General features: G+C 40.1%; 1 protein-coding gene across 1 annotated transcript; it reads left to right on the top strand.

Annotated features, from left to right (window-relative positions):
- Nucleotides 1-1,754: 1,754 nt before the first annotated feature.
- Nucleotides 1,755-15,377, top strand: LOC119741681 (cysteine synthase 1-like). Its single transcript, XM_038217525.1, has 11 exons — nt 1,755-1,870; nt 3,027-3,064; nt 3,546-3,688; nt 5,132-5,182; nt 5,605-5,768; nt 7,000-7,114; nt 8,321-8,374; nt 9,933-10,153; nt 11,787-11,861; nt 12,994-13,099; nt 14,705-15,377. Exons 1-11 carry the CDS (start codon nt 1,787-1,789, stop codon nt 14,749-14,751), a joined length of 1,098 nt encoding a protein of 365 aa, XP_038073453.1. The 5' UTR covers nt 1,755-1,786; the 3' UTR covers nt 14,752-15,377.
- The last annotated feature ends 3,717 nt before the right edge of the window (nt 15,378-19,094 follow it).

Below are 19,094 nucleotides of genomic sequence, written 5' to 3'. Positions count from 1 at the left end.
AAAAATGTTAAAAACTTAGCTTGTTTCAGCTATATAAGTAGATATTACACTTTCCAAAAACCGGAGAAGAAAAAACCACACACACACCATGCACAACATTTTGATCACGAAACACGATTTCGTCCATAGAAAGCTTTATTTCCAACGAACAGTCGATTGACTGAACGTTGGAATTCACCTAGATTACTTGATTATTTTGTTCTAAATGACAGCAAGCCCGATGGAATTCACGGGGTGTTTGGTACCAGTATGATCTTTAATCTAATTGAGCTTTTTTGATATTAATTCAGTAGGTTACGTTTGGGGGTAAATGCAAATGATCCTATGTATGCCATTGAACGAGGCCCTTTCCCCAAACTGTGCAATCTTTGTCAAATTGTGGAACAATCAATCAAACTGATCCTACAGAACGCGTACGGTGTGCGTAATTTTTATTCCTGGGAGGGTTAGGGGCAATGTCATGAATAATTCATGTTTATCCATGAGAACGGACAATGACATCAACAGCATTGTTATTAGTTACTCAACTAGTTACAATAAATTAAAGCATTTTAAAGAACGGTTGTCGTCGAGCTACCACACAGTAGCCTAGTGGATAGCGAGATGAGCTATGGATACAAAGATCCCTGGTTCGAATCCATGTCGTCGCAGCTCATTTTCATCAGCTATTTTTCTTCTCCAAATTTATCACTGAGATAATTTTAAATTAAGGGGAAAATAGAACGAGAACCTAAGTCTTGCAATGATTCAAAGGAAAAACTGAAATATTCATGACATTGCCCCTGACCCTCCTAGGAAAAAAAATTACGCGTACGGCGTACAACCCAGTCGAGTTTCGAGGCGGCCTATGCAATGCATGTGTAGGGTTTAAAAGCGCACCCCAAACGGGTGCTGTAAATACCGATCCTATCATTCCTAATGGGAATTTAATTGGAGCCAATAAACCAGCTGTCAAAATCATGATGATGTGTTAATCGGTCATTCTTATCTGTACCAAAGGCGTTAGTCGTGTCATTAGGAGTCGTTTAATGGGACACCTGTAGGGATATTGTTTGCTCGGGCGATTAATTTTACGATCGCCTGAGTTGTTGGTACGGAAGTGCCCCCCCCCCCCCTCGAGGCTTGTGGGCCCCAACAGTTTGCTTTGTATTCAAGCCTAGCCTCGTTTTGGTTCCAATATCATGGCAAAACCGTAGCCTATACAATATGAACTCCCTCAAATTTCAAATGAGCTTTCAGTAAAGACCGACGTACTTTATTAGGCGATTTCCAATCCGAAAAGGACCACCGAACGGTAATTTTATCACTTCGTAAATCTATGGACGTACTTTCCACGCAAAATGAGGCAATGCATAATAATTATCGTCGGTCCAAAAGCTCACACCTCACGATGAGCTCATACTTTTAAAGCTCGTACTATAGGCCTAAGTTCACTGCCAATCTCTTTTGACGCTGAAAACCCCCCTGATATAATTGTACCACCAAGTCATCTAAATATACCAAGTCAGCTTCACACAGGGGGGGGGGGGCTGACGTGTTAAATCCGGGGTGGGGGGGGGGTTGAGACTGAGGAGTGAAGTAAACAACGATACCTTCAACGTGAGAATTTTTGAAAATTTACAGCATAAACTGTACGACTAGCTTGGCGGCTTTGACATTAAAAAAACCAAACTTTTAAGAGCCCCAATGACTACCGGCCGCGCCGCACGCGGACCGTACGTGGTTTGTTTCGATGAACAGAAAAATCGTGACGGCGCCCTCTGTAGTTGGCTAGCTCGAGTTCAAGATGGCAGCGCCCTGGAGAAAGTTTGTCTGGAACGCCTGCAGAGAATTGCCGGCTTTAAAGTCGTTTTATCGAACAATTTGGAAAGTAAGTGAAATGACAAGGTATTTGTTATAATTACCAATGCTCGTGTTTGTTTTTAAATTAAAGTCCAGCCTGTTTTTTTTTGGCAAATGCCCACTTCAATCACGCCATTCCATTGCACGATCAGGGTCCGGGGGGGGGGGGGGGGGGGGGGGGGGGGGGGGGGGGGGTCTGCTGTGCGCTGAATTTCTGCTGAGTCATATAGTGAATACATTGCATTGTACATGTAACTTAGCAGCTCGCATGCAGCCCATTGTGTCCACATGATATTGATAGGGTCCAAAGGGCACAGAGCAGATAATCATACTGCCATATCAGTGAATAGGCCCTGTGAATGTTTCCTTTAAATTATTTATTTTAGTGTCACTTGAGCCCAATTGGGCTCATTACATTAATACTATAAAATAGTCATAAATATCTTGAATAAAGTTTCGACTTTTGTTTCTCATTTTATTTTGGAGAAAGTCATAACTTAAGGAAAATTTAAATTTAAAATTTGGATTCTGTCGGATTCTGCAAAGCACAATTTTTTTATTTTGAATTGGGTCAAACATGGTTAAAGCATGTGCAGAATTTACATTTTGTAACCTCTCTAGCATGATGTAAAAGTAATGCTTGGGCAGGCATCCGATCAGATTGGGGAGGGGGCCATTGGAATAATAAACCATTGGAGTATTTGAAGTAATTCAACTTTAAATACAACAGATATTGCATCTGGGTATAAGATGTCGGGGATGTGAAGGCTAACTAAATTAAATATTGCAATTCATGACAATAGGAGGATGCAACTTGCGCGTCACTTTCGGCTAGTGCGGTGAAAACATTCTGAAAACATTCTAGTGAATGCACTATCATGGTGCAAAGCTATACGCTATGGCATTTGTTTTCACCCCGCATGACCAGAGGTCATGCACAGTTACGTCCGCCTATATCGAATTTATACTTTGAGAAATAAAATAGTGCATTAAATATCAGGATAAAAGTACATTAGCAACCTGTTGATGCATCAGCATGGGGCTTGTGTGAAGTAGCTTTGCCCCCCCCACCCCCCCCCCCCCCCCCCCCCCCCACCCCCCCCCCCCCCCCCATTTGTCCAGAGGTTTCACTGTAACATTCAGGTCAGCACACTTTAATTACCTTGTTTCTGTCTTTCTTGCAGGATAGTATACGAAGTGGCTTTGTGGGCATGGTTGGCAAGTATGATACTGTTGTTTCTCCTTTAATGGAATGTCTGTTTCAACATCAAAATAACGCCAATCTTATTATGAGAACTTACTGCATATCACACTGAAATTGGTTGTTGCTGTGGGAGACATCGGCACTATTTCCTGAGGTCATGGGCTTGAATCTAGCCTAAATAATTCTGTGTACTTTATTCTCACTAGCTCTCGTACGTCATTGAACTTATGGTGCCAATAATCATTAAAAAAATTCGGGTCTGCTAAAAATCGACTTTCCTTCCACTAAATATTGCCTAGTTAATTGCAAGAAATTTAATTGCAAAAGATTCATTGCATTTTATGGACCAGTTTGTCACCAAATTTTACTTTTTAAATTTTTTTATGAACTAACGCCAAAAAAATGATATGCCGCCCTGAAGTGTATCCCCATAACTGTGAGTTACAGGGTGATTTTAATTTTTTTTTTCCCCAATTTTGCCTTTTTTCAAATTCTTTAGGACCCCGCTGATCCGTCTTGAGAAGCTAAGCGAAGAAGAAGAAACAGGCTGTGATATCACAGTCAAGGTAGAATCGTCAAACGGCGGTGGCTCGGTCAAGGACAGGGCAGCTGTCTTTCTCATTAAAGATGCTCTTGAGAGAGGTAAGCAGTGGGCCTTCAAAGATGGACCCTTTGCACCGTTGGGTTGGAACAGAAGCTTAAAGGGAATATACAACATTTGCAAACATCGAAAAATACAACTCCAAGTTTTAACAAAATACCTCACTAGGATGTTGGTAAATGACGGTCTAAAGCACCCTGTAAAATTATGGCACCTGGTGTGAAGTCATTTTCAAGAAAATGGTATTTTTGTATAAATTTCCAACGGTGGTCGGCCGACCACCGTTGGAAAAACCTAACTATTTTTTTAACTACTGCTCCAAATTCACCATTTTTTCACTCCAAATTTAATTTGCCATTGGTTACATGTTCATGAACGGGTGCAGGCCAGCTAGACTGGTTCCCTTACCCTACAATTTTCCGGCATCCATAAATTGGTCCATTTTATCTTTAGTGGAGTCAGGGAACCAGACTACTCCACCGTTTGTGTGTTTCTTGGTTTTTTTCCAGCATTTTCGAACACAAAACTTCAAACATGTCAGTGAAACAATGTTTGATCTATTATAGTAACCCCTCAAATAGTTCATTTCTGAAAATTACAGCAAAAGCCAATGATGTATATTCCCTTTAATAAAGCTGAGGCTGATTTCACAAAATGCTAAGATGCATCTTAGAGCATCTTAAAAAGGGTAACTTGTCTTAGGTCGCGACTTGTCCTAGGATTGATTTCATCAAACCAGGGACGGCGGAACAGGGAGGGGGGGGGGGATTGGAATCTGGATTTACTCAAGAGCCCCTCTTGCAGACATTAAAGTGCCTCCTCCAGCATAAATGTGGCCCCTCGAGATTAAAACAAAACTGGCCCTAAAATTTCAGATAATTTCGGGGAGTCAGGTTGGCGTAGTGGTACTTTCCTCGCCTTCCACAGCTGTGACCTGGGTTCGAATCCCGCCCGGGCCAATATGTGGATTGGGTTTTCAGTCCCTACCTGATTCTGTGGGTTTTCCCCAGAATATTCCTCTGGGGTTTTCCTCCCACCTCTAAAACTGCGATTTCTTCTCATTGTCTTCTCTCCACAGGTTTCTTCAGGCTTCCGGGCTACAGTGCCTAGGGTACTTTTGAGGGATCCTTGGTTTCATTACCAGAAAGAAAAAAGAAAAAAAAAAAAAAACAATTTTTTTTTTTTATTCAGTAACCATTTCCCTTAATGGTATGGAGAGTTCTGATATGAACAAGGAAGCCCCAAAAACCCCTAACAAAATGCGTAGTGTGCATAACGGCCGGTTTTGAAGAGCACCCCCTATTTTGGAAAATGGTACCAGCCCATGGAAAAATCATGGAAAATCATGGAAAAGTCATGGAAAAGTCATGGAAAAGTCATGGAATTTCTTTTTAAGATTTCTGTTGGAACCTTGCTGGGAAGTTTAGGTTTAAATAGTCACAAAACTCTCATTTTGCTGTATTTTAATTTTGTCTCTCCTTCAGGTCAAATCAAGCCTGGTGGTACAGTGGTGGAAGGTACAGCAGGCAACACAGGTAAACAATTGTCCACAGTAACCTAAATCAACTCTTTGGCAAAAGCATGTCACATCTGCGATCTGTTTTTAAATTTCCTGCGATCTGTTTTTAAATTTCCTGTATAGTGTAGTATTTTGACAAATTAGGAAGATATGTCCCGAAAAAGGGGTGATGTTTCAAGCATAGAAAAATCTTTGCGTTATTTGACCAAAATCTGAATCTGTCACTTGAATGAATAATTTTGAAAAATTATTTTTTCTTGTCAACAATGAATGACCCGTTTTCTTTCCCTTGCATCCAACCTTGATTTCTGGCCTATGTCAATTGTCCTTGCATAAAGTTGTCCTTTCTTTCTGTTTTTTTTCTGTAATTCTTAAATGACCAACCTTTCCTATTTCCCACCATCTTGAATGAAAGTTTTCTCGTCTCAAACCTTTCAGGTATCGGCCTAGCTCACATATGCAACGCCATGGGCTTCAAGTGCGTCATCTTCATGCCAAACACCCAGTCTCAAGAGAAGATAGATTTACTACGAGTCCTTGGAGCCACGGTCTATCCAGTGCCAGCCGTAGCCTTCACAGACCCAGACAACTACAACCATCAGGTAATAAGCCCTTGAAAGCAATATAGGTTTTCCCGGCTATTTTAAAACGTTTATCATTCAAATTCACCATTTCTAATATTCAAATTCGTCCAGCAACATCAATTTAAAGCACTTCCATTGTTTAATTTCGTCTTTTGTCAGACAATTTCAAATTCATTTCAAGCAAATTCAAACAATGAGCACACGTTTTCGTACCGGAGTATTCTGTTTCGTCTCGTCTACGCCAAACCTTTTTATTCAAAAATCAAATTCGTCTAAGTAATTTATATAAGACAAATTCGATCTCTGAATTCTGCCATTCGGCAACAGCTTAGACGAATTTGATCTGTAATGACGAATATTCTCAACCCGGTGACTAAAGAGGGTGACCAAACTTTGAAATTGAATGGCAAATGACTAAATTGGTTTTGTTAAAAGCCTGTGAAATTTTTCTAGGACGAAATAGAATGTTAGAGGTGGTGAATTTGAATGACAAATGTTTTAAAATAGCCTGGAAAAAATCTATATATACTATATCTATATACCATTTGCAAAAACAACCCAGTCTAAAAAACAACCCCGTCTTTTTGCTGATGCAAGGAACACCAGTACAGTAAATCTGAAGCAGCTTATTTAACAACTAATCTGTCAGAATTTCAGCTCAGTAGATATGCTTTTTGAGAAAACTGTGAGAATGCATGTTCATTTTTCTCAGCGCTAAGCAAGGTTTCCGTTAAAAGCCCTTCCTTTCAAAATTTCCTTCGTGCTCGCACACACCACTTCTCCGCGTGTATGCAGGGGTCAATATCACTGGCCTGTGCCCATTCATGAATATGTAACCGATTGCAAACTAAAGTTCATTTGGGACCAGGGTTGAGATGCCAACGAACTGGTGTAAGTTAGAATCCCATGCCTTGTCGACCTGTGTTCTGTCTGACTCGGTCCCATGCACGATGGACATGTTGATTTCAACATGGATGAGTGAGACAATAGAGTGAAAAACCCTAGACGCGCACTGTTCCTTGTGTGTGAAGCACGTACACCAGGAGATTTGTACTATGTACACGCAGTGGTACGGTCGCGCTTTGCGGCAAAATTGCAGTCAGGCAAGATGGCGTCGGTCGGTCACCCCCAACTGTACTTTCTTTGCCGGTGAGGGGACACTTGTGAACGGAGCGGATAGACAGTGCTTTTGGGAAGTATTTTCTTGGTTAAGTTCAAACGCTATTCCTGTTTTGTCTTCATTGAATAGGCCAAGAGATATGCTGAGAGTCTGGAGAACGCCATCTGGACCAACCAGTTTGACAACACGGCTAATCTCAGAGCCCATTATGAAACGACGGGACCAGAAATATGGGACCAAACAGGTGAAACACCAATAACAACATTGTGGGAAATGTTGATGTGTATTAGATATATATTACAGAACCGTTATACAAATAGGTTTAGCTAATTTCATTGAAGGGAGGATCAGGCATGGTTATATATTGATAAAGTTGTACTATGTTTCACTAAACCTATATTGCACTTTTAACTGGTTTATAGACTAAAAGTGAGTCAAATCAAAAGTTGCGAACAGGTTTCCACGCATCTCTGAAAAAGTAGATCTTCAAATTAGATTTTGGATCTTTTAACCCTACCCAACAAGCAAATCTGCATTTGTATTTAAGCCATACTTATTATTAGATATTTAACCCCATGCGTACGGGAAGCAGTCATGGCCGTGGCCGCTAATCCTCATTGGAATGCAGTTGCCAGCTGTGGTATGCCATGGCACACAGCTAGTGGGTAGTTCCACAGCTGCTGCTTTTGTGCAGTCCCACTACCACACAAAGGCTGTGCAGTCATGCAGGCCACTAGCTCTATTTGTGGAGGATTGTCCCCATTACACCGTCCTTAAGGGGTTAAAGAGAAATTAGAATAACTTGTCTTGCTGAAGGACAAACCAGTTTTATTCACTTGTAATAAGAGTGTAATAAGAGGCAGTCTTTTGAAAGCAGAGGAATGGCCAGGCAATGCTTTGTCTTAGAGTATAGCATTTGCAGCTACCCAGAAGGTACCTGACAAAATTATTTTTGAAAAACTTACTTGGTTGGAAGATAGTAATGACACTAAACTCACTGTGAAATTATTCCTTCTGGCATGCTGTCATTTTGAAATTTCCAAAAATATGTTAAATTTCCATGTTAGTAGTTGGTTTGTAATTTGGCCAATTCGTGAATGGGCGCGCAAGCGTTTGCACCGACGCATGGTTGCTATTTTTCATCGGTCCAGTGCGTGACATTGCTTAGCTGCAATCGGCTGAGTGAGAACGTGTCCCAGACAAGGATTTTGGGCACAATTCAAAACGACTCCGCAGTTTTTGAATTGAAATTGAGATCCTAGAACATTGTTTTCTCGGAATATACAGCATCCACAGAGCTATTAACTTCATCAGGTTGGTGGTTTAGCACCCGTCTTGAAATTTTGAGCGCTTTTGTTGCTTCAAACAAACAAAAAATGCACAAATGACAAATGATCTACCCTACCTTTTAATAAATTGAATGTGCTTACCTCCTTTGTGTTTATTTCAGACGGCAAGGTTGATGCTGTAGTCTTTTCAACCGGTACAGGAGGGACATTAGCAGGTAAATATGGCCTTCAAGTTCTATAAACTAATTCGGCGACAGTCATTTTCTGAGGTGGCACTGCTGTGGTCCCAGGCTCGCGTGAGTCATGCTCAGGTAGTATGCACTATGCAAGCACTCTGGGCTCCTTCAAGCAATACCGCTACCAAAATGTGCGCCCCTCATCTTTAAGAATGCATGTTGCGTTCGCGTGAGAGTGGCACCATCTCAAAAATGGCTTCTAATTTTGTTGCTGGATTACACTATACAGCAGGTTGCCTCGAACAGAATATTGCTTTACAGAACGACTTTCTCTTCTGAGCCACCTTCTTTCAATACAACTGTGATGAAGTATTCATGCAAACCATCAAATTTTGAAAATGTAAAATTTAAAGCGTAAGTTCCTCAGTTAGCAGTGCATAGGAAAACACTCTCCAAAGCTTCCCTAGATATAGCTAAGACTTTGCGTACGTATTAATTATGAATATCTTTATCAGCATACAACTTTTTGTACAACTCTGTTCCCTCCCTCCATCTCCAGCTCAAAAATGACCTTTACAAAAACAGGCTCCTTTAGGCCAAAAAAAAAAAGTCTCTGGTTTCTGGTATAGAGCTTGCCCAAAAAGTGGTGCGGCGACGCAGCTTTTTTTTTTTTTTACCTGATTTTTTTGCTTCAAATGTCAGCTGATGACTGCAAATGGTGCCCGACTAAACTTAGTGCAAATATATGGGAGTCCAGAGAGGCCACATAAAGCTTATTCTCGACCATAACCCAATCTAAAAACACGTTAAAATTGTGCAGCAGCAGGATTCCAGTCAAACCAGTGAGTTTGGCGGTTTTGAGACATCATCTTTTATTGAAAAAAACACATTTTTTTCATTTTGCCGACGCGCATGGCTACGGCGACGCGCGCGCATACCAGAAACCGGAGACTTTTTTTTTTGGGCCTTACGGTTGATGACCTTAGTATATGGACCACTGTTAGGGCTGTGCATCGGAACCTGGTACTCAAGTACCTGACCGTTAATGTCAGGAACCGGTTCGAGATTATGGAATCGGGTACTTGTAACCAATAACAAATTACGCAGGATTTTAAAAATGAAATAACATGAAATAAAAGATATCATGTTTACGATGCTCGCGAAAGTTGAAGTTATACACCGTAAAGCTATAAGCTCACTGTACACACTTGCATCTTGCTGTATCAACACACAGATGTGGTAGTATTGTCCGGTGGACCTCTGTGAACAATCTGACCAGCAACTTCCGAGATTTGAATTTATGGGTTGGGCTTCTTTAACAGGTACCCGGGTACCCGTGTTTTTCAATTGGGTACCTGGTTCCCGTTCTACCCGTAAATGCACACCTAACCACTGTCCAGAACTTGCATGTAACCCTATAAACACAATACGTGTCCTGCTTACAAAGGTTGTTTACAAAAAAAAAAGGAGCATTCATCACTTACTTTAAAGTTGGAGGTGACACAAAAGTGATTGCATTGTACAAAGAATTATATTCACAAACTTCTCAAGGATTATATTCATTTCAGATTTTTAATACTCTGATTTTCTGGACCAGGTGTCGGTAAATTTCTCAAGGAGAAGAACCCCAAAGTCAAAGTCTTCCTGGCGGATCCGCAGGGTAGCGTCCTGTACAACTACGTCAAGCACGGCAAGATAGAGAGGACTGAGGGCTCGTCTATTACAGAGGGCATAGGTCAAGGTCGGGTCACCGACAACTTCAAAGAGGCACCCGTGGACGATGCGCTGGCTATCTATGATAAGGATGCAGTTCATATGGTGAGTTACCAACCGGCGATGCCATTAAAGGAACGTAGGAATATCGGTAACTACGTGTATCAGAAAATGAACCTACCGATTTGCTGAGGAAAATGTAGGACTAGTACCAAATACCCTGTGAAATTATTTGGCCTGAAATGGCATCGTTTGGAAGAAAACAATCATTGAAGGTCGTTAAAAAGGAAACACTTTTTTTTTCAACCCTAACCGCCCTGAATCCTCCAAAATCCTTTTTGCAAATTGGAGGAATTTGCAGGATTGAGGTTACATGGCAAAAGTGCATTGCTGATTTCGGAGTACGCACTGTGTCAAAGTCTTGGGCCGGACCTTGTGTTGTTTATGCTCAGCCGTGCATAAATTTAGTCCTTGATTATGCTTGACATCCTCCGCACTGCTCCAGGATGTCACTACCTCTGACTCAGCCTATTGACAGTCAAAACTGGAGGATATTGCAGGATTCAGGCAGTGGTCACCCCTCCATGGACCATATTCAAGAAATAACGCAGGAATTTGCAGGATTGAGGCTATATGCTATTTTTCCATGAGGCCAATTGGAGGATTTTGCAGGATTGAGGCTACATCCTAGCGAAAAGGCCTAGGGAGTTAGGGTTAATTTGACAATATTTAGTTGAGGGTGCATTTCAGTGTATGGAGGGCAATGGGTAACGTTTGAATCAGAAGCACTAGCAACAGCTTCCACTATAACAAGACAAACAATTGTGCATAGTTTTCTCAAAATGTGTCGTATCAGGTTAGTTGTTACGCACCCTACATGAGATTTGAAACAACTTTGTTGCTTCAAATAAAACCAAAAAATGCCCAAACGAAAGTGTTCCTATGTACCCTAAGGTGTGTTCCAGTCCTATCATCATTTACTAGTGTGCATTTACTTTGTATTGCTAGCTAGCCACACTATAGTTGATGCTAGGTTCACACATTCCCGATTTTTAAGCCGAATCGCCGCGAATAGCAATTCTTGAGTAAATCGGGGAATGGTTCGTGGCTGCCTCGGGATGATTCTGTTAGTTGGGTAAAACATCGTTAAAGATCGGTAAGCGGGCTGACAATTGTCAGGATGATTCGGGAATCAATTTCAATTCTTTGTTTATTCTTGTTGTATTCATAACTAATTCTGACTATTCTTAGAGCATTTTGGATTTATACAGCATTCTTACAAGTTTTGTAGGGACGGTAAGGTTAATTTTGGTGTTAACAGTCCAGAATCATGCCGAATCATAACCAATGTATCAAGAAATGTACGAATATTATAAGAATAACTTACGTATACACCAAATCGGCATAATTCTGGGTCATTCTGGAAGATTTTTGAGTTATCTGTAAGTTTTCTTGACAAAATCGATACAATTTGGTTTTATTCTGCCCTAAATCGCAATCTTTCAGCTTGGTTCGGTCCGATTCGGCTTCCGATTCCTACCTAGTTCTTGATTATTTTTGTTTCATTCTTAGGTTATTCTTACAAACAGGGAATCGGGGCTAATTTCTCCAGATGCCATCAAGAATTTTTATTTGGGATAGATAAGGGTATTCCTGCCAATATTTTGGGAATGTATGAACCTAGCATTCAAAGCTCTTGAACAAAAATTCTTCTTCTTTATACTTGTTACATTTTCAGACATTCCGTCTTTTGCATGAAGAGGGTTTCTTCGTCGGTGCTTCATCAGGACTTAATGTGGCGGGAGCTGTGCAGGTATGTATCTCTGGTGATTTTAAGCAAATAACATAAATTTAAAATCAATTCCACTCAGAAAAAAAATATTCAAATTCCCAGGTGTGCTAGCATTGTGATTTGGGGCTAGCACCATGAATTAAGGCACTGAAGACTATTTCACATGGCTTTTTAGCACGCATGCATTTGTGGCTTCTGACAATCTCCCCGCTAGAAATGAGAAATTGAAATATTTTGAAACTACCAACATAGGGTTTTGTGGCTGCATAAGCACAGTGCCTCTACGGTGTTTAGGAGGAATTTCAAATCCTGCTCTCATCAGTTCTTTTAATTAAATTCTAATACAGTTAACTCTTGTTAACTCAAATTCAGAAAACTTGAAACTCCATTTATTTTGAAGTTATACTCCACTCCCATCAAGAGAATAGGATATTATGTACATGAATACCACCGTAACTCGAAAAGCCTACACCAGTAGCTCCGTTTATCTCAAACTTTTGTTCAGCCAGTCCATAAGAAACTGCTGCCTAACACTCACAAAGAAGCATGAAAAAGATAGCAAAATGTTTTTCAGGAGTCATTACCGCCCAAAGCACTTCGTTTGTTTTTTTCACGTGAGGATGCAGCGTACACGATACCATTGTGACTGGACCTCAGCCCGTAACCGCAACAAATCCTGGCTTTCAAGGTAGCCTGATTGCTACCGTTGGCCCAATTGTAGCCCGCACGCCGACAGTCCAATCACTGGCTCTTTGCGGTCCCCATGTGACTGCATTGGAAACCTATGAGGATGTGCGCGAGTTATAGCCCGATCGTTATTGCTGGCCAAGTTGCAGCTGGTGCGCCCTCTATTGATTAAATAGGACCAGAGTTGTGACCGCACATTGGAAAACCCCGATTAATTGCGCATGTACAGTGTAATGAGTATGCATAAAGCTCCATTAGATTTATCCATTCAGTTATTAAAAAGAGGTTGCATAGGCACAACTTGAAGTAGCAAAGAGAAGGTACATGTAGATCATGAATTGACTCGAGAGAACATGTATTCATCCAGCAAGGCACAAGAGTGTTCTGATGAAAACAAATTGACACAATTTACTTGACACATTGTAAACTGTTTACATGTATACTGCTCTTCCTCATTTCTTGTAAGGTTGCAAAACTGATGGGGCCAGGGCACATCATAGCCACCTGTTTATGTGATACGGGTCAACGATACTATGGAAGACTATTCAGCAAGGAATGGCTACAAAGTAAAGGTGAGCAAAGTCTAATTAACAGGCACAAAAAATCAGACCCTTGAATCTAAGAAAAATTTTGTGACTTTGCAAAGAAAGTAACACGCTTTTGTCATCTATGAGGCCTTTCATCCAATTTAAAGACTTTGTGTTCCGTCATCACAAAATGAGCAAAAAGGTGGACTTTTGTAGAATTGAGATATTTTTAGTTCTGGATTCTACAGAACAAGAGCTTTCTAATGGTATATAACATTTGGGGTACCGAACTTGGTAACAGAAATTTAGACCTCCAACTAAATTGGAGTATAAATGCTGCTATTGTATTACAGAGAATGAACACTCAAATAATAAAAACGGATGCATATTGGTATTAAAGATGTTTGATAGAACAGAAAAAAATTGGAGAAAAGGTAGCACAGGACTCACATATATAACCCTAACAGAACTCAACCCATCAAGCCCCAACAGCATGTTTTGTTGGAATCTGTCAGGATGGGTACAGTACCCCTAAACTGACAGTTTTTTACATTGGGTTGGCACACCTCCAGAATCAAAAGTCAGAATATGTGTGTACAGTTTCCCATGTGGTGTTGGAATTTGCCAGGATGGGTATGGTTCCTAGTAAATCATGCTTGGGAGTTAGGGTTAAGTTCACCTGGAAACAAAAAATTGACCACCCCTTCAAATTTGGTTTTGCCCCACTGTGGTGCAAAATGTAATTTCAATTTTTTTTTTAAAGTAAACAACAAAATTCTGTATTTAAAAAAACAATTGTGATTACTAATGTTATATATTCTAATAATGAAACCAAGGATTCCTCAAAAGCGCCCTAGGCACTGTAGCTCAAAAGCCTAAAGAAACCTGTAGAGAGAAGACATTGAGAAGAAATTACAGTTTGAGACATTGGAGGAAAACCCCAGAAGAATATTTTTGGGAAACCCATGGAATCGGGCAGGGACTGAAAACCCAATCCACATGTGGCCCAGGGCAGGAATCAAACCAGGGCCATAGAGGTGGAAGGCCTGGAAAGGACCACTGCACCAACCTGACTCCCCGACATTTTCTTTGAAAACAGATTTCATTCAGTCATTAGAAAATAATGCCATTGGGTTTTATATGGGTTCATGGCTTCTGGCTAGCACCCCTAATCCAAGATATTGACAAAATGGGGAACTGCCAACATAGGGCTGGATAGCTTAGTTAGGGCTGGATAGCTCAGTTAGGGCTGGATAGCTCAGTTGGTAGAGGGTGAGAATGGTGATCCGAAGGTCGCAGGCTCAAATCTCACTCCAGTCAATGTCGTTGTTCAACTAATGGACCGATCCAGTAAGCACCCCCCCCCCCCTTGGTATTCTGACCAATCACAGCCGTGATTTATGTCCGACGTGCGTGCACTAAAGTCCGACATGCGTGCACGCGCGTATGATGCGCGCGGCAGGAAAATGCATCGTGGCATTGGAGAGGAGCACGTGTTAGCCCAGTGCGCAGTGGGCAGGGCTTACTGGATCAGTCCATTATGCAGGCACCTAGTCAGTTTCCATTTGTGGTTTATTCAACTGTTTTACATTGGGTGATGTAAAACAATATTCTCTTCTTTTCTTCCTGATTTAAATTTTTCTTCGCCAGGTCTTCTGGACTGTTTACCTGCCAAGTACCAAACAACTCTACATTAAGAAACCTTCCAGATTCAGTTACACAAATTGAAAACTTGGCTTCAAACTTAGTGTGCTGAGGGTCTAAGACAAGCTTTTTATAAAAAAAAAAATGATATGTATTTATATAATCGTAAATATCCATATATTCTTTATTAATTCTAAATATCCATTAATTCTTAGATTGTGCAACTTCTAGTTTTTGTTTTTGTGAATCTCCGATATAAGTGTGTGATTAATTTTTCCAATTTTATTTGGTCATTCAATTTAAAATGGCTAGATTTTGTCTGCGATGGGTTTCCAATGTTTCAGTTCAATTAGTTGAACACAAATGAAGGCTTTCTCTCAAAAGGCACCAGAGCGCAAGCCAAAAGCCTCCGATATTCTAAGCACGAGGCGCTTTCAAAACAAAGTGGGAGAAATGAAAAGACGATGCACTTGGTGAAAATAATGTCAAGACCAACATTCTGAAAAGGTGAGTAAATGGAATTTCCTGGGTTTTCTGCTTATTTTGGCATTTGTTTTTTAACCCATCAACAAAAAGTGTGGCAGATGCGCGCTACGTTCTCTTAAAAAAAATTCTCCCACGATATTCTCAATTTGTGTGATTTTACGACGAAATTAATTTTATTTGTATGAAGTTGGTGACATCACAGGTGAGAGTGGCCCAAGTAAAATGTACACCCTTTCACTTAATTGATTGCATTTCTGGATCTCTAGGGACCCAAATGGAATGGGGTAAAAAGGAGTGGACTGAGAAATATGTCCGGCTTTAATGTAATATATAATTTCCATATTAGGTTTTTGCCCTTGACTGACGTATAAACACTGTAAAGTAGCGTCAAATGCACGCATGCCCAATTATACATCAAGGCAAAAACCTAATATCCATTTACATCACTCCGACGCAAATTCATCTTATGAAATAATATATAATTTCGTTGAAGAAAAACACATTAAACAGTTTGGATTATTAGTTTCCTGAATGTTGCACTTTTTGGGGCAAACTCTGTAGTATTTTTTGCCAGACATTGTCCTTTCCTTTTGGGCAAAAACCTGGTGCACATCTGTTTTGTAAATCTGAATTAAAAAAATCCAAAAAAAACAAAAACAATAGAATGATGTCCTTGGTGCTGCAAAGTTTCTAAATCGAAACAGAATGCGCTGCATATTTTTTTTGGTGTCTATTCTGCATTCTGTCCCACCTGATCTATGCAAATATGTCTTGTGTGTGGAGTGCAGTGCACAAACAGTACAAAGGAAAATGCCATCATTATCAAAGGAGGTGTAATGTCATTAACCGGGCCAATTAACCATGATATCCAAATAATGATTCAGAGAAATGATCCAAAACTCCTAGTCTGTAATCTCCTTGACATTTACCAGATGATGGATGTATACAATTTGAAAAATGCATCTTCTGTTTTATTCACTGAGCTCTTAAATGCTCTGTCTCGGTCATTACATAACTACCCTTAAGTTATTCAATTTTAGGTTAATTTACTCATGAATGTAGATGTTTGTAGGATATGGGAACGTGATTCTTAACTCTACCTGATTTTTTGCTGTCATGACCTTAAAAGCTTTATTATTAATCAGTGTTGAAGAAAATTTAATGTGTACATGTACATAAATTATTTGAAGTTGAACAAAGAAATTGACTGAAGCGGGGTTTAAACCTGCGACCTCCGGATTGCCGTTCCAGTGCTCTACCAACTGAGCTATCCAGCCCTATGTAGGTGGTTCCCCACTTTGTCAATACCTTTGTTCATCATAAATTATTCAGGACAATTTAAAATTATATTTTTATATATGATAATGATTGGATTTTGATCTAATGAAACTGTAAAAAAAAAGTCTCACTTCATGTACGTAGCAATGTATCTCTCCAGTCAAAACTAATGTGTGACCTGCCCCCACAAATGAGCGTAAAATCTGAAGTTGCTATTCTGCAACTCCGTGAGGCAAACCAAAATTTGAATGGGTGGTTGATTTGTTTTGTTTTCAGGTGAACCCTAATCTCTACATCCTAATCTACCTTTTCCAAATTTTTGGTGGTCAATCAAATATCTATAAAACCTACTCTCATCCCTTTAAATTAGTTGACTGTTCATTCAGTGTAATACAATAGCAAGATACTTAAATGCCATTTTCTCCAAATGAATATTCAGTTTTACAACTTCAGTTTAGTTGGCGGTCTATATTTCTGTTACTGAACCCCACTTGTTTTATGTGCACCATTAGAAAGCTCTTGTTCTGCAAAAATCAAGCAATGTAAATTACTAAAAAGTCTGACTTTATGCTCATTTGTGGTGACATGTCACCCAAGAATAATTTGGTTTTAGTAAAACATAGAAGGCACTGCCAACCTAATATTTTGTTCAATTACATAGAAACACAAGAAATCCATAGACTTTGAAATGAATTTAAATTTCAATATTTTCAATAAGACTGATTTAAGTGGATCTTAAGGGTTGCCTCTTTTTTGTCATTCTCTCCTGGTCTAATAAGGGTATGCCAAATCAAAAAACAAAACAGAAATTTAGCGTCCTGCCTTGTTGAAAAAAGGAAATGGGAGGAACTTTTTTTCCGCGCCAAAATGGCTGCCTGACCGGGCTTTTTTTCAAGATGGCCGCCAGTATTTTTCTTTTTAAATGGCCGCCATTGGACTCAGGAAATGACATACCAGCTTTTTATGGGCTAGATGCAACAGACAAAGAGGCCAAAATGATGTCACTGTTTAAAATGTATCAATTTTTTTGGTTTAAAAAAAATTGAAAAAGGAGGTGGCCTCCAAAAAGGAAGCGGTTGGGGACGCTAAACATGTTTTTTTTTAATTTGGCCTTACATTTTAAACAGGGTTAACAATATCCAAAATTTAAATATAACTGTATTTTTAGGGGGTTTGATAATGTCTCTTTGTTTTTAAAAAAATAAATGTTTCATCATGTAGAAATAATTTTCAAAAAAGGCAAAGTGTAATTCCTGTTTTTCCCTTTTGATTTTTGAGTTAAATTTTGGAAATATGGGGAAATTCTGGTAAGCCCCAATTGCCTCAGCCTTTACACCCCAACTCGGGGCTTCAAAGCCAAGGACATTGACACGGTGTTGCATTCAAGTCAATTGAGTCGAGTCTGAGCCTCGAGTCACTTGGGTTGAGCCCAAGTCCGAGTCTCCAGTCTTTTGCCAATGTGAGTCGAGTCTGAGTCAAGGGCGGATCCAGAACACAATTTTGGGAGGGGCCAAAAAAAAGTTTGGTGCCCCCAAAAAGTGGGTCAAAAAAATTATGGCGTAGGTTCGGGGCCCGCTTAAGGGCCCCCAAAAATTGTTGGATTCTAGATGCTCTGTGGTGCGATCTGAGGCAATTTCTGAGCACTTTAACCAATGTTTTTTGAGGAAAAGATGGTGGTGTACTCATTGCCTGCCTTTATTGCGATGTCACATTAAAAAAAAAAAATGGGTTTCGTTTTGGGGGGGGGGGGGGGGGGGGCATGGCCCCCTTTGCCCCCCCCCCCCCCCTGGATCCGCCCTTGGTCTGAGTCACCCAAATTGTGACTCGAGATGGACCCGCGAGTCCGAGTCCTGCTGGACTTGTGTCCTGCAGCACTGCATCGTGTGGGCCTCCATCCCATTGCGAAGTCACAAACCAGTGCCAGAAAGATGTACTCGGGTCATTAAAGAAGATCCTTACTTCTGGATTAGCAGAAAATCCATCTTGAATACCAGCTGTCAGAAGATGTCGTTGGGTAAGAAATTGTTTAATTTCTTGAACTTTTTTCCTCAAATTCAATTGTTGTTACAGGTTATCAATTTACCACCACCTTCTGCCAAGATTTCGTTGGAAATACAAGTATGTAAATGAGACATTATGGAAATTTAGAATCTGTATTTGTCGTGTCTCTGTTACATCTGACATCTATGATTTTATAATTCTGATGCACTTCTTAATGCAGTCATCCTCCAAGAGTGATTATGAATAGCAAACTACCTACCCACCAAAAGAAGTTTGAAGTCATTCTTAATGATACTTAAAAGGCAAATTACAAAGTACCAAGGTAACAGGGACAGGACAAAGGTCACACTTTGGACCTTAAATTTATAGATTGAACCAAACGTCAACTTGGCGTGGGTGATTTGAACATCTGATGTAATACATAATACATGTGCATGTACATTTGTCAATCACCATGTACTATGTAGTAAACACTGCTACCACCAGATTGGTCACAGACACAAACAACAACCAAAAGAAAATCTCACAAATTCAGTTTTGATGCAATGACTGTTTATTATTGCCACATAAACTTCCTCAAATACGCCAAAATAAAAGTCAAATACATTTTTGGGACTTAATTAAAAGCTCA

Source organism: Patiria miniata, unplaced genomic scaffold (assembly GCF_015706575.1).
Source record: "Patiria miniata isolate m_02_andy unplaced genomic scaffold, ASM1570657v1 HiC_scaffold_5, whole genome shotgun sequence".
NCBI lineage: Eukaryota > Metazoa > Echinodermata > Asteroidea > Valvatida > Asterinidae > Patiria > Patiria miniata.
Note: the sequence above shows the minus strand (reverse complement) of the source record. Positions and strands in the feature narration are given on the sequence as shown.

Bases quoted from the DNA above. Each gene is read 5' to 3' on its own strand.
- LOC119741681 (XM_038217525.1), top strand. From the start codon at position 1,787: ATGGCAGCGCCCTGGAGAAAGTTTGTCTGGAACGCCTGCAGAGAATTG. The intron at 8,375-9,932 runs GTAAATATGGCC...TTTCTGGACCAG, and splicing joins TACAGGAGGGACATTAGCAG to GTGTCGGTAAATTTCTCAAG. The intron at 11,862-12,993 runs GTATGTATCTCT...ATTTCTTGTAAG, and splicing joins ATGTGGCGGGAGCTGTGCAG to GTTGCAAAACTGATGGGGCC.